The sequence below is a fragment of the Staurois parvus genome, unplaced genomic scaffold (assembly GCF_062004578.1).
Source record: "Staurois parvus isolate SC_StPar_1 unplaced genomic scaffold, SC_StPar_1.0 ptg000165l, whole genome shotgun sequence".
NCBI classification, from domain to species: Eukaryota; Metazoa; Chordata; class Amphibia; order Anura; family Ranidae; genus Staurois; species Staurois parvus.
The window spans coordinates 12,941,939-12,960,022 of NW_028317961.1; the positions used below are offsets into that span (position 1 = coordinate 12,941,939).

Consider the following 18,084-nt stretch of genomic DNA (forward strand, 5'->3'; position numbering starts at 1 on the left):
GATTGGCCCTGTGCCACCCTCCCAAAAAAAAAAAGAAAATCTCTCTAGCAATACACACCAAACAGAGCATGAGCAGACTTGTCACTGCTGCTCTGTACTATGGAAGATGGATTGGGGACAGTAAAAGAAGCAGAGGATCAGAGAAGGCAGGATCAAACAGCCTTTTATCACAATGTGGAGGATTAACCCCTTAGGTTCCACAGCAAGTATAACAAGCATGCATGACTGCATATACAGACTGATTGTACTGTTGTACTGATAAGTAATTTCCTAAAAGCAAAACCCCAGCCCCAGATTTATACCCTTTTGAATGGTATTTGTCACTCCCTGTCCCCTATCACCAAAAATATATTGTAGCCCCCTTCCAAATGTATTAGGATATAATGATCTTGGCAATACAAGTGCATAATTTTCTAAATTGGCCATGACCAAAAGGGAAGTTTTTTTACAGCAGTGTGAAATTCACCAGCAGTAGGACAGTTTTGATTAGGGATCTCTGAGACTGTACTCTTCCGTAGTTCTACTTTCTACCTATCTACCTACCTAGCACTTCTTTGGTGTCACCTACAACTCTACCCCCTCCTTTCCTCTTTCTGTTTTCATAGGGGTCCCCCAAGGCTCTGTCATTGGAGAGTTGATAAGCTCCCATGAATTACAATACTATTTGTATGCTGATGACACACAAATCTATCTCTCTACTCCTCCTCTCCCCTTGCAATCACTAATTTACCAATGGACATAACAGTATGAATGTCACATCACTTCCTAAAATGAAATGTTTCTAAAACTGAGCTTGTAACATTCCAAATTATCAACTAAAACCATCCAAATTTCCTCCTCCTAAGACCCCTTTCCCCATGACCTCCTATTCTTTAGTTTTCTCGTCATTGTCTCTCGTCATTGCCTCCCTCGCTCGCCTTCAGAGCCTCTGTATCCTACAGAACTCCCTACCACAGCTGTCAGCCTTTAGGTGATCCCTGAAAACTTTTCAAGGGAAGCCTATCCTGCCTCCACCAAACTGCATTTTGTTTTCTCAAAAAACCCATTACCCCACAGTTATTACCTTTTATGTCACTTGCCCTTCCCATTAGATTGTAAGCTCTTGTGCTGAGGTCCCTCCCAAACCCCTTGTATTGAATTGTATTGTAAATGTACTGTCTCCCTTTATTTCGTATAAGCTCCACTCAAGTTGTTGGCACAATGTAAATTCTGTATAATAATGATAATAATATTAATGTTCACTTATTTTACTCACAAACAGGAATAGCTCAGAAAAAAACCATGTCAATTAGCTGCCAATCAACCTTACAGAAATGAACAGCTTATCATCATCCACATGGAAATAAAGAGATGTCAGGGTGACATCATTTCAGAGTGAAGAATGTCAAGAATTATTGTACTCTTAATCATTTCAACCACCTCTTCAGGATGCTGAATGTTTTAAAATTTTCTTTCCTCAAGAGATAGTGGTTTGTTTCACTATGTCCTTTCCAGTCTGATTTCTGAATGGAGGGAACAGTCTTCTTTATAACCACCTAAACAAATCTCAGTGTTCTCATGATGAAAGCAATCGAATCTGCATCCCTTTAGATGTAGGCAAGCCTTTTGGAGCATCTTTCAAAAAATGAAACTCCTATTGCAGGAAAGGCCTAAAAGTGTCTTAGTGTAAAAATTAAAGATATGTAATGATCCAATTATACAAGCCAGAAATGACAGTTCTGGGAGATTTCCATCTATTTGTAGTGTACAGAATGCCTCCAAATTACCATATCCGAAGGAAGCAACACTTGAGAATTTTGTTGTAGATTGAAATGGAAATGGAGATTTTAATAACCTTAAACTACAATATGGTTTATGAAGCAATCACATATGTTTTATAATTTGTCAGTGAATGAGGAATTAGTAGTTAATGACAGTGGTACCGATAGGGTGAATGTTACTGTAATCAACTTTGCATTGAAAGACAATCCAATCAAGATGATGGTAAATGCCAGTGATTGTGGCTTTATCCTGCAATGATGTAGTTGAATATATCTGGATAATGCACTTAATAAATGGAGATCCTTTTTAAATATGACGATGGTAAGTGTTTTTTTCAACCATCATTATGTAGGATACAGAAATTAGGGTTATATGTAATGTTTTACTTTTGATTTATTTTTTAATGTAGTTTTTGTTGTATAAAATATTCACATAGTTGGGTAATTCTGAATTACTATCACTTTACAAAATGCTACATATGCACAATTTTTTACAACATCCATAAACATACAAAACACTATGTCAAAGAATCCACATTAAACTGTCATATATTTGTCAATAATATTAATAATAAGTCAGATTAAATATACTATACATATTTACATCAATCTTCATTTTCATATAACAAAATCTATAGCACAGTGTTAAAAAATAGCAAGAACAAAAACAGAATATACACATAAAACTAATTAATAAAGCTCTGTATTCAATAATCGGGTTTGGCATTTGCACTTTGCAGTCCCTTACAGCAGAGGGAGACTAGGAGGGAGGGAGAAAAGTGGATCAAGGAGCCAATAATCTGTGTTGCAATGCAAGGAGAACGCTGATAGGAGCAGAGGTCAGAGTAACAAAGAGAAGAGCCCATTAGTGTGCTTCTTCTCAATCACTGTCCAGTCACAGGTTGGGGTGGGGGGAAGAGCCCTGTGAGTGCTGATGAACTGCAGTAGAGAAAAATCAGATCCCTTCCCCCATCAGACAGTGCTGTGTTAGGTTTGTGATAATCTCAGGACTATATGGACAGAAATACAAATCATTTGTAAGGTAAAACAGCGCACACACACACATACACACACACACATATACACACATATACACACACACACATATACACACACACACTTCATCTTGTATGTAGATTATGTAGATGATTACTTGACTTTCAGCTTAAAACAAAATTGCATCCATTCACACAGAACCCCCTCCCTTTCCTGATTGGCTAACTGGCTGTGATTGACAGCAGCAGGAGCCAATGGCTTCAGACTGCCTCAGCCAATCGGGAGTGAGAGTCCCCACAGAACCGAGTTTCTCGTGGACATCACTGGATCAAGAAGGAGCTCAGATAAGTGTTGGGGGGCTGCTACACACAAGGTTTTTTACCTTCATACATAGAATTCATGAAGGTAAAAACCTTGAGATTTTAGAACCACTTTGTCCACTCTAGCTTTCAATCTCTGTATTCAATTTTTAAAGGGAAGAACAAACTACAGATTAGTAAAAATGACTGTACACTGTACAGGCACACCTAATTCAGAATAGTATTTCTTGTCTTCACCACTCCTAGCAACTGCCAAAATTATGCACTTGATTCTGATCTGGCTACAAAGAAACAGTTGTCTCTGTGCTTGATGTTCACCTTTGGGAACAGGTTACATTTTAGGGTGGAACATGTATTGTTCCCGATCCTGCAGCTCGCTGTCCCCCTCTCCCTATGATAGAAGTACGGGGAGAAGTTCCCGCCCACACTGCCATGTCATTAATTCACAGTCCTCTGTGAATGAAATGACTACAGGTCCTGACAGCCTTAGAGGCTCTACATTGTAGTCATTGAGGTAGTTCATTGATTCTTTCTGTCAGAAGAAGTATTGGCTTGCTTGTACGGAATGTATGACCAAGCTAATACATTGACAGTGTGCAGGAGACCTGCATGGCAACAGTGATCTGCTGATTGCTGGTGCAATGCATTAGAGGCTCCTAACACAAAAAATAATAAATGCACATCATTTTACCTGCAAAAATATGTGCATTTATTCTTTTTTGTTTAAAGGTGAACTTATCCTTTAACTTAATGCATATGCCAGGCCCTGATATTACTCTCTGTGGCCAGGCCCAGTACATAGTGGAAGCAATGGACAGGAAAGATCTTGTGGTGGTTTGGTCATTGTAGAATGCACTTCTAATCTGTGGTATGTTCTCTTTTACAAATTATCTTCATAGGGTGGACAGCATGGCGGAATCTACTGTGGACAGTTAGCCATGGTTCACACTGATGCGGTGCAGAATTCGCAGTGTTTTTGCCATTTTGCCACAATGTGCAGTTGGAAACAACTTCCAGCCACTATGTGACCTATTTTAATTGTTGATACTCCTGACGAAGCTCTGTTTTTCTGGAGCGAAACATATAGAGTTTCTTTTTTTCTCTGGGTCTTTCTTTGGGAGCACTTTTTGAATGCACATGGTATTTACTCCTATCCCCTCTTTTTTGGAGAGGTCTGTACTGCCTTTTACAGTACATCATTTTCATTTCTCAAGACAGTGAGGTATTATTGGTGGATATAGTTACGTGTGGAGCTTATCCATGAGCGGTTGACATTTAAGCCCGTGGATGAGTGTACCCATATTAGATATCTGTAGCAAGATAGTATAATCTATCTAATTAGTTTTATCCTTGGGGTAACTCCAAGTCTTGAGCAGAGCTGTGGATTTGGGTATGTCATCATAAGCATAGTTAACAATATCTGGGTATTTCCTGGGTTAACATAGCACCATTTTGTTAGGTAGTATCACTGTGGGTTCTGGTTAAATTAGAAGTATTCATCCTGGTCTTGAAGTGGAAATGTCAATGACTAGATTTGCATAATTAAACTTCTAACATACAACAATATACAAAATAGTACTGTATAATATTACAAAAAGCATTTGTATCAATATAAAGTAATCTCTGAATTACGGGAAAGTGACTGAACCTGGATTGAGAGAGAGGTCTGGGAGAATGATGTCATCAGGGTCTAAATTATTTATCACAGGAGCTGAATCAGTCTGAAACTGAATTAACAGTTACATTGTGGTTGATTTATTAAAGCTGGAGAGTGCACAATCTGGTGCAGTTCTGCAAAGAAACTAATCAGCTTCCAGGTTTTATTGTCAAAGCTTAATTGAACAAGCTGAAGTTAGAAGCCGATTGGCTGCCATACACAGCTGTAGCAGATTTTGCACTCTTCAATTTTAATCAATCAACCCAAGTATTTTTTAAATTAAAGAAGAAATGGCCATGTACATAGCAAGGGATACATTTAGCGATATTCAAGTTTAGTAATAAAGTAAAAATTGTCCCTTCTATAACTCGTTCAGCTGTGCATATGTTATAACTAGACCTGCATAGCAGGATATCAAATTACACAGTCAAATTACACAGTTCACAACAAGTAGCAAATCACTGCTGAGTACCTGGAGTTAGCACTCCACCGTTTGCCTGCAAATAGCAAGTGTGAAACCTTGACTTGCAATACTTTATTTTTTAGGAAATTTTAATCAGGAAAATATGATTTAAAAATGCGAATTTGTACTAAAAATACAAAAAATAGTGCTAGTGCTGTGGAAAAGTATGCTCATCTTGGTGACAGAGTAAAGCTTTGGAGAGATCAATACCCTAATTACCTTTGTCTTGGGCAATGGTTTTGTAACAGGAAAGAGCTAAAACTGACAGTTATGGCTGTGGACCTGTATCAAGGTAGTCCTTATACATGCTATGAATTTTGATTAGGTGCAGGAATGTCAAATGTCCAATGTGGCATATCATATGGTGAAATATTTAGTCCTACAGTTTGCACATTATCCTGAATTGTGTCATAACCAGAACAATTGTCTCCATCAGTAATATCTGACTCATGAATAAGATCATCTTCGGGAAGACTTAAACTCATACAACTCTTATTCAGCGATGTCTTCCTTTCAGATATTGTAGTGCCTTGTAGATTTATCATGTCTCTATCTATGATGATAATGTTTATGGGTACAGAATACTCCTCCAAGAAAAGCACATTAGTATTGTTTCTTCTCATTGTGTTCTGATTTAATAGAAAAAAAAGAGCATATTGTTAAAACCATTTTTTTAATATCTAAATTGGTGCTGTTTCAGTGACTTTGAATTGAACCTTTAAATTGTATGTTAGATCCCAGGTGCGGGAGCCTGTCTAGATTCTTGAAAATCACCTACACTAAAGCAATACTAAATCTACCCTTTCTTGAGCCCTTAATGTCCATCCCCAACACTTATGAATGAAACAATTGAGGACCTAGCAACCCCTAATGCAGGCCATATATGGGTCGAATTCCAAATTAATTTTCTTGAGAAAATCAGACATTGTGTGTTTTGTAATCCAATGGTGCCACCATTGATTTCGAAATTCAACCAACCAAGCCTTTAATTTCACCTCATGTTACTACAGAAAAGATTTTCGTGGCCAAGAATTTTCTTTTCTTTCCAGGTCACAGTTCATGCTCATTCCTTTGTCAATTACATTTCTCACAAGTTTCTCCCATCATTGATTAGAAATTAATTCATTTTTCAAAAAATTTCCGGCATGCCAGATCACTCAAATTCGATGGTCACTCAAAAATCGGCCGTTGCTGTGGCCCACTAATGGTGCAAAATTTGAACGAAAATTCTTAGAAAAGATGTTCAAAAGAAAATTATTTTGGAATTCGACCCATGTATGGCCAGCTTAATTCACACTATTTGTGTTAGCAACGCCTAAGGCTTGCCATAGACGGGATGTTTATCGGCCGATAAATGAAAAATCAGTCGTTGCTGCCACCAATCCTTACAAAAAATGGTCGTTTTTCGTAGATTTCCCAGTATGACCGATAAAAAGAAAACGTCAAGAACCGCGAAAATCGGCCGACAACATTGCCCCACTAATATGTGTGAATATGGGCCAATTTTTCATTTGACTGACAATTCGGCCGATAAACGTCTCGTCTATGGCCTGCATTATTCCCAGTATTTGTGTTGCCACTATCTGAGCTATAGCCGTACAATGGAAATTCACCATAGTCCCACTCTCTCTTATCATTGGTAAAGTTCATTCTATTATGCTTGTGGAATGTATACACTATAAGTTATATGATACCATGAACTTTTTCCATACCAAATGGAACACGTAGAAATTCTATGATTTCTATTTTGTATTATAATGGATAATTTGTGATTATATTTATAAGTTCCAAGCCGCAATCACAGTTACGACTGGTATTTATCGTAGCTTTCTTCTGAATTAATCTCTGTCTGTACAACCAAATTTTGTAATGGATTTATTGCCAACTGGCTACCTTTTTTTTTATATTGACTCACTTTTTTGATGGAAGCTTCATATTACTTATGTTATTTTGTCATTTACACATGCTGACCCTATGGGTCATTTGTATTACTTTTATATTCTCCAATAAAAACAGTGTGTAAACAAAAAAAATAATTGAGGACCTTTGGGGTATTACCTATGCTCTAGAAACACCAACAAAGTTTCTAGAGTGAATCTCCTATCCCCTGCTCCTGTCTTCCTGCTGCCACTCCCGTCACAAATATCAGCAATTCCCAGCTCTCAACGACAGCCGGGGCTTGCTATGTATCATTGCAGGAACAACTGTCACAAATGCAGCCAATTCTTTGTGAAATAAAGTAGCAGAAAGTCCACAAGTGTCATTAAGTAAACACAAGGTAACAACTATTGCCCTTTCATTCATATGTACAGTAGATCAGATAAGTGACTTTTGATCTGCAAAAGGCAACAGTTAAAACAACCTTACAAGTAAAAAAAAGTTTTGTTTTTGAAATAAAATGTATTCCTGTATAACTTCATATTAATTCTTATTCAGCCCTAATTAACCATTTCCTCCCCCTTTCCCCTTAGCTATTTTTTCTGCTCATTGTTTTTTTTTTTATCAATAATGTAGCACTATAGCCATTTTTTTAAATTTAAGTAGAGTGGATAAGGGTTAGAACATCTCTCAGATTTTTTCTGCTATTGGTGTTCTTATTTAAATATTTCCCTTTACTTCATCTTCTGGATATACAACAGGGTGCATGTGGGCATTTACTTAAAGTTAGGCAACATCCTATTTCTGCCTGCTGTCCTTACTGTAAGCTATGCAAAATTGTTACGTTTTAGATTTATTCTCTTTTCTATTCTCGTGACAATATTTACTAAGATAAAAAGTAAAGGTGAATCTTAATAGAAACTGGACAGAGATTCTAGCTCTTCCTTACTCTATTCAAAACAAAAAAAATGGATGGAGTTTTTTATCACCATCAAGCAGATATTCTTAAAACCAGATTTTTGGAAAAAGGTTATAGCATAGATTCCCTTAATAATACTATCGAAGAGGTTGGAGCCTTAGTTAGAAATAATTTACTCACGTCAGAGAATAAAATCAGGTCTGAACGTATCTGTCCATTCATTACTAATTTTTCTACCCAATATAAAGATGTAGTTAAAAATATCAAAATGAACTGGGCAATTCTTAAGAATGATCCAATTCTGGGCGAATTTATACCCGGTCGCCCAGAAATCACTTTTCGTAAGGCCCCTTCTCTGAGACACACATTGGCACCTAACGTAGTGGACCCACCAAGTAACCTTTCATCAGCATTTGGATTGAAGGGCTTCTACCCATGTAATAGGTGTCTAGCCTGTCAGTATAATGGTTCCCGCAAGAAAAAAGTTGTAGACTTTAAATCTAATATTACGGGGAAGACCTATAAGATGAATCCACTTATCACGTGCAATAGTACTCATGTAGTGTATCTAGTAGAATGTCCTTGCAACAAACAGTATGTTGGTAAAACTACAAGGAGAGTAAGAGACAGGCTTAGAGAGCACTATTACAACATCAGGAAGGGATATAAAGAACATTCGCTCTCCAAAACACTTCCAAGTATATCATGGTAGAGATCCCACACTTTTGAAATTTATAGGGATCGATCTTATTAAGCCACAGTGGAGAGGGGGGCATAAAAGGAGGGCCGTATCACAATCAGAAACAAGGTGGATTATTGAATTAAAATCCTTGTCTCCATACAGCCTCAACATTGATTTAGATATCAATTGTTTTATTGATAATAGCTGACCATCATCCTCTCCATTTTTAGTTCCATCCTATTCCTTGGACTAATATTAGTTGTCCAAGAGAAACATTTTGCATTTATAACCGTTAAACAGTTAAATGGTCTCCAGAACAATGGATGCCATATTGTGTGCTTTATGTGTCAGCACTATATGTCAGCAGTTACAATACTGCTGGTCTCTAATAATATGGTGGCTAATAGTTTAATATACCCATAGATTTTTTCCACACTGCTGACCAAAATGTTTTTATATAATTCATAACTTCTGGGACTCTGATTTGTCCCCAATCAAAATATTACCTAATTTATTTTCTGCATTTTATGTTTTAATACTTGGGGATTTCAGCGACTGTTCAATTAGTACCCAGAGAGCTGGTGACGTAGCATCTTTCCTTCCAGCTCGTCCTACTCGCGCACGTGCTCTGCGTTGCACCAGGAGAGCAGGATGACGTAGTGTCCCTCCTCCCAGCTCATCCTGCTCACGCATGCGCGTTGGCCCGATACGACGCACGCATGCGCGGGCGGCTATTTAAGTTCTGGCATCCTCTGGGTAGGCTCATCCCTTTGAGAACATGCTGGTGCACGAAACGCATCAGCGAGGAGCCTATCAGAGTGACGTCATGCCGCACATGGCCACGAGAAAGGCCGGCGGCCATCTTTTTACACCCAAACCACACGTGAGTTTCCAAAACACTTTTTACTGGATTTCTGCCTAAATTTTCAATAAAATACTACACTATTGGCATCCATCTGTCTTTGGCTCATTGTTTACGAGCCCCCTTAAGGTGGATATCCCTGTATTTGGAGCTATATACTGGCTGATATCTTGGATCTGTCTTTGGAGGTGATATGAGCAGAGTGTGAGTGCAAGCAGTACCATCCTGTGTGTCCACGTTGTGCTTGATGACCCCGCAGCCCCTGCCCAGACTCAGATGACCCTTTAAAGCAAGGGTCCTCAAACTACAGTCCGCGGGCCACATGCAGCCCGCCGAGCACATTCATCCGGCCCGCCGGCAGGGTACACTAAGTACAGGGGCGGGCAGGGGGCTGGTGTCTCTTACCTGGCTCCGATCCCAGTCCCATGACGATCCAGTCCAGGATGCGCAGCTCCTTCAATCCGGCCGCTCCCTCACTCAATGTCCGCGCTGCCACTTGGCTCTGCCTCCTCACCAGTGATTGGACACCAGTACTGTTGCTCAGGAAAGGCACACAGGCGGCCAATCACCGGCGAGGAGGCGGAGCCGAGAGGCCCCGCGAAAATCAAGGGAGGGAGAGGCCGAAGTGAAGGAAGGAGGACAGCGGACCGCCCGGCAGGTGTGCCGTGCAGTTGGTACTGCTGCAACCAGATATGCTGGCTGCAGCAGCACCATGCTGAAAAAGGGGTCGGCTAGTTAAGTGTCATTGCTGTCAGTGGGAGGAATAGTGCCCCATCATTGGTGTCACTGATAATAAATGATGGGGCAATATTCCTCCCACTGACAGCAATGATGGGGCACTATTCCTCCCCCCACTGACACCAACGATGGGGCATTATTCCACCCCCACCCCACTGGCACCAATGACGTACTATTCCTCCCACTGACACCAATGATGGGGTACTATTCCTCCCACTGACACCAATGGTGGGACACTATTCCTCACACTGACACCAATGATGGGACACTATTCCTCCCACTGACACCAATGATGGGGCACTATTCCTCCCAATGACAACATTGATGGGGCATGATTCCTCCCACTGATACCAATGATGAGGCACTATTCCTCCCACTGACACCAATGATGGGGCGCGATTCTTCCCACTGACACCAATGATGGAGGCACTATTCCTCCCACTGACACCAATGATGGGGCACAATTCTTCCCACTGACACCAATGATTGGGCACTATTTCTCCCACTGATACCAATGATGGGGTACTATTCCTCGCACTGACACCAGGGATGGGACACTATTCCTCCCACTGACACTAATGATGGAACACTATTCCTCCTAATGACACCAATGATGGGGCATGATTCCTCCCACTGACACCAATGATGAGGCACTATTCCTCCCACTGACACCAATGATGGGGCACGATTCTTCCCACTGACACCAATGATGGAGCACTATTCCTCCCACTGACACCAATAATGAGGCACTATTCCTCCCACTGACACCAATGATGGGGCACAATTCTTCCCACTGACACCAATGATGGGGCACTATTCCTCCCAATGATACCAATGATGGGGCACTATTCCTCCCACTGACACCAATGATGGGACACTATTCCTCCCACTGACACCAATGAAGGGGCACTATTTCTCCCACTGATACCAATGATGGGGCACTATTCCTCCCACTGACACCAATGATGGGGCACTATTCCTCCCACTGACACCAATGGTGGGGCACTATTGCTCCCACTGACACCAATGATGGGACACTATTTCTCCCACTGACACCAATGATGGGACACTATTTCGCTCCATAAGACACACTTGGGGGGAAATGTCTGTGCGTCTTATAGAGTGGCTGGCCCAGTATTCCCACCACCGTTGTATGTCCGCAGTCTCTGAACAAATGCGGACACAGTACAGGAGATGACCATAGTTTTTTTTTTAAAACTATAGTCCGGCCCTCCAACGGTCTGAGGGACAGTGAACTGGCCCCCTGTTTAAAAAGTTTGAGGACCCCTGCTTTAAAGGATACATTATATACATGCGCACAATTTATGCACTTCTGGTAAGTGCATAAGTTTACTGGTCCTCGTCACTGAAGCTCACCAGCGCGGAACACCGATCATTATTTTCCCTGGATCTGCTTTATGTTTATTCGAATGAACTAATTCACTCCTGTCACATCATTTGCTTATTGTGATTTTGTTACATTTTGATAAGTCATCATCAGACGTACTTCATCACCTCATCACTATATATATGCGCTCCATTAGCGCTCACAATTTTATATGATTGATTTTATATCTTTATTAATTATATTCATCTTTTAGCACTGCATATATTCGTCATATTTATTTACTTTTAGAGGTGTAGAGCTTTACCTTTTTATGCTGGCTGCTTATTTTGTATACTGCACTCGCAATAACCCATATTTATTATGGAAGCAGATTGAACTTGAAAGGTCATTTTAGTACTAAACTAAAAAGACATATTTATTTCTCTTTGTTATGCATTTAAAAAGACATTTGTACATCTTGTTTTTTTTTTTTTTTCAAAAATGGAGTTATCACTGCCCCTACACCAGTAGTTTAAATGTAATATTATAGCACATTCTGAATGACAATGGTGCTGATTACCCTTTTGTTAACAGTGACACACCTGTCTAACTGCAGAGAACACCCAAGCTTTTGCACTGAAATGCTACATTTATAAATGCTTGTACATTAACTTACCAGAATATGTGGTTGGCTGGCGTTGTTGACATGAATATACCTATGCACAGTATAAGCTGCTAAAATAAATGTCAATGTGGCCAATATCGCTGGCAATATATATTGTAACACTTTAGCAATTTTTTCAACGTAATCTGCATAAGAAAAATATAAAAATTATTTTCCAACATTTAATTACATTGCAAAATACAATAAAATGATGTTCACAGAGCATTGTTTTTAAAATATTTCCCACCAAACCAACAGTCAGGAAAAGTGACAACAAACTATTATATCTTTTGCTCCATTATGCTGGATCCTTTATGCCAACCTATGTGCTGCTACATTTTATGTCAAGACAAAAGATGTGTCACTTCTTCAAAGCCAACCCACAGTCTAATAGCATTTAATAATGCAGTTACTTAACTATAGAGCCTCCCCTGCTATTTTGCCCTCACTTAGACTCCAGACTACTCTTTAGGTCTTAGAGCAACCTTTGAACATATACGTTTCGAGGCTCTGCACTTTAAAAAAAATGAAGAAAATCAATGGGATATCAGCCCGTCTTTAAATAAAAGCATGCAATAAAGACTCCCTCAAGCACTGTACCAGAAACTGCACGTTACTGAGTGGACACTAGCCTGCACATTGAAGTATGGAAAGGGAACCGAGGGAACATCAGCCTGCATGAAAGATCCATGTTAAACTACTAAATCAAAACTAATGACTATGTTTTATTACAAGCCCATTGCCCACAACCATTATTTACTGTACTTGTTGCAGTATATTGGCTCCTCAAAATAAAGTACAGTCTTGATTCAGCACTGTATAAAAAAATGTCTTTCAGCAAGCCTATTTTATTTGTATATGAGAAATTATTTTTTGTGCTGTGAAAAATTGCAAAATAAAAATTTACCCTTTTGTGAGATAAAACCGAGAAGTTAAAAGTTCTTTGTTTATCATAAGTGTTAATGAAACCCTCCATTTTTACCATGCTCATTATAACTAAACACAGTTCTTTAATCATACATATTAAGCCATGACTGTGGTAGATAAACCATGCAGGGTCCTGCAACATCCCCCCATTCCATTTGCTTTTCCATTTGCCCCAAACTGACTCACCAGATATAGTGGCTGGTATATGGAAAAACCAGCATACTCACAGAAATCCACACTATTTCTGTAGTTACTCAAATATTGTATGTGGACCACAGACCAAAGTTGTTGTTCAGAAGTATCTGATGCACCAATATATGTCAAGAGAGGGAAGAACTGAACCTAAAAGTAGCAACCTTTTCATTGCTGCCTGGGGTTTGGTAGTTAAAATGTTTCAGACCATCATATGTGCCTACACATCTGATGGCCCTTAAATATCTAATGGCCCTCACATCTAGCGTGCCACCACCCTCACACTTAGCATATTCTATGATCATAAAATGTTTTTCAGCCTGCCCAAGCATTATTTCTTACCTTAGGCCTCAGCTCAGAAGAGAGGTACATTTTGTAAGCTTCAGAGTAGGTGCAAAAACAAGGCTTTAAAAACAAAATTCATCCCTGGAATCAATCACAGTAGGCTACCACAAAAGCTTGATAAGTTTTCTTACCCCTTTCTGTTGTAATACATGTTGTGCCAGACATAATGCTCTCTCTTCCAAATACTGACAATTTGGCAGCTATACAATACTTTGTATGTGAATCTAAATGCTCTTTTTTGTAAGAAGGAATCTAAAACATAGAAAAATGTGGGCGTAAGTAGTTTCAGGATTATGTGTTTCATTTTGTTTTGGATAATAATTTTACGTACAGTATACATAAATCTAACAGCTTATAGTATTGCTAATATATTTTGAGCTTTATATATGAATTTAAAAGCTAAAAAACACTTAATAAAGTGCTTTACTATTTACCAGCCCTTCTGCTTTTAAAAGGTAACTCAGCATAAAAGGATAGAACAACAGTTTTGAGTAGAATAATTAGGGGCCATGGTTTTTCATGCCACCTATGGGGTGGCATGCAGGCTGTTCTGTTTCTCTGTGCCCTTTATCTCTTTGGTTGTACAGGTGATTCCCAATTGGTCTAAGGAATTCCAGTACCCCTGGTATAAGAAAGGTGATTGGCCACTTTGAGGCAGGCTTTTTTTTTCCCCTGCTGAGGCATCAGACAGTCAAAATAGATTGCAGTAGCAGCCAACCTTTTACTGACAGGAGTTATGAAAGGTCTTATGCAGCAGCTATTCTGGCAAATCAAGACCTCCATTGGTCCTAGAAGATGCTGTTCCTTCCAAAATTAGTCAGCTATGTGAGGGATATGTGCAATCTATTTCCCCGAAGGAGTAGAAACAGCTACCTTAGAGGGGTCTAGAAGAACATCTGACAAGAGGAAGAAACACTGAAACTCCAGCTATTTCCTCTCCTCCCATTTTTTCATTATCATGCTTTTTTAAGCTTTTCTCTTTTTTTCTCAGTTGTGTTTTATCTGGGATTTGTCTGTTTTTTGTTCATTATTTGGTCATTTTGTTTTTATTGGATCTTCTGATTCACCTTGTATTTTGGCGGTAAGCAAAATTGTTAGAATGCAGTTTTTGAACTCATTGTTTTTATCTAAATGAAGGTTAATTTTTTCCCCTCAAGTTTGTGGGTCTTGGCATTGCCCTCAAATATGTTAGATGAATTTGTTTTAATTCCAATTGAAGTTTTTGCAGAATTGTTAAGTAAATTGGTCCTTATCTTAAATTCAGTTTATTTTTCGTCATTTAAAACCACCCTTTTCTAATCTGCACTCTTTATGCTGTTTTTGGTGCTTTCAGAATTGGATAGTTTACTGTACTAATAAATTCTCTTTTTCTGTTTTGTTATAGTCTGATGCTTCTTGTTGACTCCATTCAATTCCACGTTCCAAGTTACTCAATTGTTTCCCTGATAAAGGACCTGAGCCCCATCTTAATCCAACCGTGTCCACGAGAGCCTCAGTTCTCCAGGGACTCTCACTCCTGATTGGCTGAGGCAGCAGCGGGAGCCATTGTCAGCCAGTGAGTAAATCAGGAGAGGCTGAGCCACGGCTCTGAGTGTGACTGGACATGAAGAACTGTGGCTCTGGAGCATGCCTGCTTGGGTGCCCCCATAGCAAACTGTTTGCTGTGGTGGCACCAGACAGGAGGGAGGGTCCAGAAGCGCCGACAGGGAACCCACGAAAAGGAGGATCCAGGCTACTCTGTGCAAAACCACTGCACAGAGCAGGTAAGTATGACATGTTTGTTATTTTTAAGAAAAAAAAACAAGACTTTAGTGTCACTTTAACTGTTTTCAATAAAGTTTCTATGCAGCTTTCTCTGCAGGTTTTCCTAATTTTAATAGAGTGAAAGTCAGGAGGCTTTTCTATTGCACTGTGTGATGAAATCATATCTTTGACCATCGATGACAATTTACACAAGAAAAGAATCCCTCCATTACCCACTTCATACATTTAAGATAAAATAATACATTCAAATTACAGTTCTAGTTGCAATTTAACTTTTAACAATCGATTCTGACTACAATAACACAGCCTATTGTTCTGATGACTCAAGTTAGAGATTAACATGTTTGCTAATTGTCATTTCACAACTTACTTCTGTTTCTTTGATGTGTATTCCATCTAGGTAGATGTGATATTTAAACTTAATATGGAAATTATCAACAATGGGATGAGTTAAATTGATTACAATTGAAGTTGCAGTGGAAAATAAATTGATTTTTGGAGGTCCAAGGATAGCTGAGAAAAAAAAGACAGAAAATATCGGTATATTCAAATTAAATGCAGTATATATTTTATGACCGAAGCAAGTGGACCCTTGCTGCATCTTGTCTTTGCTCTGGTGAATCATGCAGAACAGGAGGATGAAATTACTATTATTGATCCTATTCATTACTACAGTTTTCTGTCAGGTAAAGACTTGGGATTGAGGGCATAGATATGCACACAGCTTTTATTTTTCCAGTCAAACACATGACAGGGTAGTGTCAACTAAATGCTGCACTCTTGAGAATTTCTTGGATCATTTCTGTGCTTGTGCAGTACGTTTGTAAAAGTAAATTAATTTCTCAGTTCATGCATAAAACAAAAAGTGTGGTCACAAAGCAAATTATAATTAGTTGTTGCCATCTAAACTAAAGTGATTCTTGCATTTATGCATGGCAAATGGTCTTTAGTAATCTGGCACAGTATACAATGCAGCAGCTTGGCAGTAATAAGCATGTTCGCTGCAATGATACAAAATTTGGACTCATTCTTCAAAAAAATCAAGTGACCAAAATAAAGCAAATAGCTTGATGAACTAATAAAATGATAGAATTTCTCCCCTTAAATCCACAAATATCAGTTACTTGGTGTTTTCTGTATAGAGAGAAAAAAGTGACCGTTTTTTTCAGCTGAGACCAATGAGATATGAAATTGACAGTCTAAATTAAAGATCCTTATCCTTGTGCTTACGCTTTGTGAATTGATCCCAAAGTATTACATAACTTTCTGTGCACTGCTGGGAATCAAATGTTAAACTCGCAATTGCATATATCCATTAGTTTTAGCGCCAGCTCTTGGCTTCCACAGTGATGAGACAAGCATCAATTTGTAAGAGTTAACCTGATGTTAGAAGTCAAGTTTGGTGATGGTGAGTCTAAACTAAGAGTTATCTTTATCACTTTAGCCATTGTTTTAGAGCTTCAAGTTAAATTTTAGAGTTAAATAATAACTTTAGACCATTTTTAAAAAATGTGTATAGGGTAAGCAAGGATTAGAAACTCTGGCTTTTTTTCCTGCTGTTTCTAGCCCCATTGGAGAGACATGTGGGAGGCAGCCAAAAGCAACAAAACAGTATTAGTTAGTACAGTGAGGGAAGACCAGAATCTTAGTTTTTTTTTCTTTTGCTAAATGATTTTGCTTTTATTGCATATGTAATCAGGAGTAATACTACCCCAGGTCTACAGTTCATATTGAGCAGTAAGGCATTATCATGGCTACTATATATAACTAAAACAGCAAGTGTAAACTTACTTTGATAATAAGGTTCAAACCCTTCTGAAATTTCAGAGGTAGAACAATTCAGATTGCTTACAGTGATATTTACATATGTTGTTGCATTCGTGTTTGTATCATGAGCTAGGTTGCACCATGTCCAAGTTATATTTGTGCATTCTAGCTTTCTGTGCCATATATCACTCCCATATCTGCACATAGAGATAACATAAAATTATTGTGTTGTTATAAGACCAAATCTACAAATGACAATATAATATTTATTTTAGATTTATAGGGGAACCACATTAAAGGCAGATGGTTTGAGCTGAAAAAGGTAAAGAAAGTGTTAAAGCACATCTAAACTCAAAAGCAAAAATTTTAATGTAAAATTGACAGCGCTATATAAGTACCTATAATAAATAAAAAACAAAAAATAGATGTTCTGGTATAGATTTTTGGAGGGCATCTCATCCTTTTTTTTTTATTTTTGCATGGTGTTCCCCCTTAATCTCCATATAAAACCTGAAGGGTCTAGTAAAAAATTTAGATGGACTTCAAGCTGTTTTTTTTTTCTTTTGTGTGGTATTCCCTTTAACATTCATTTCAAACCTGAAAGGCCTGATATGAATTATGAGGGAACCCCTATGCCATTTTTATAACAATCCGTGTCCCTTTGCGTACATGTACTAGGGTTTCCAGCCATGTAAGTGAAAGGGCCAGGTGACATTACCAGTTGTTAAGGACTTGGCCGTGCCTGCAGCTGCCAGCGTCCCTAAGAACCATTGACAGTGGGAAGCTGTCAAGTAGAATAGCAGAAGTAAAACCAATATTGTGC

General features: G+C 38.8%; 1 protein-coding gene across 1 annotated transcript in view; it reads right to left on the bottom strand.

Annotated features, from left to right (window-relative positions):
• Positions 1-2,141: 2,141 nt before the first annotated feature.
• Positions 2,142-18,084, bottom strand: part of LOC149462897 (interleukin-20 receptor subunit alpha-like) — a 40,083-nt gene continuing 24,140 nt past the window's right edge. The window contains exons 3-7 of the mRNA XM_089676227.1: positions 17,286-17,458; positions 15,865-16,007; positions 13,862-13,982; positions 12,279-12,412; positions 2,142-5,825 (exon numbers count right to left, since the gene is read on the bottom strand). Coding sequence (XP_089532353.1) covers positions 5,505-5,825; positions 12,279-12,412; positions 13,862-13,982; positions 15,865-16,007; positions 17,286-17,458 — 892 coding nt within the window. The 3' untranslated portion in view covers positions 2,142-5,504. The remainder of the gene's footprint in view (positions 5,826-12,278; positions 12,413-13,861; positions 13,983-15,864; positions 16,008-17,285; positions 17,459-18,084) is intronic.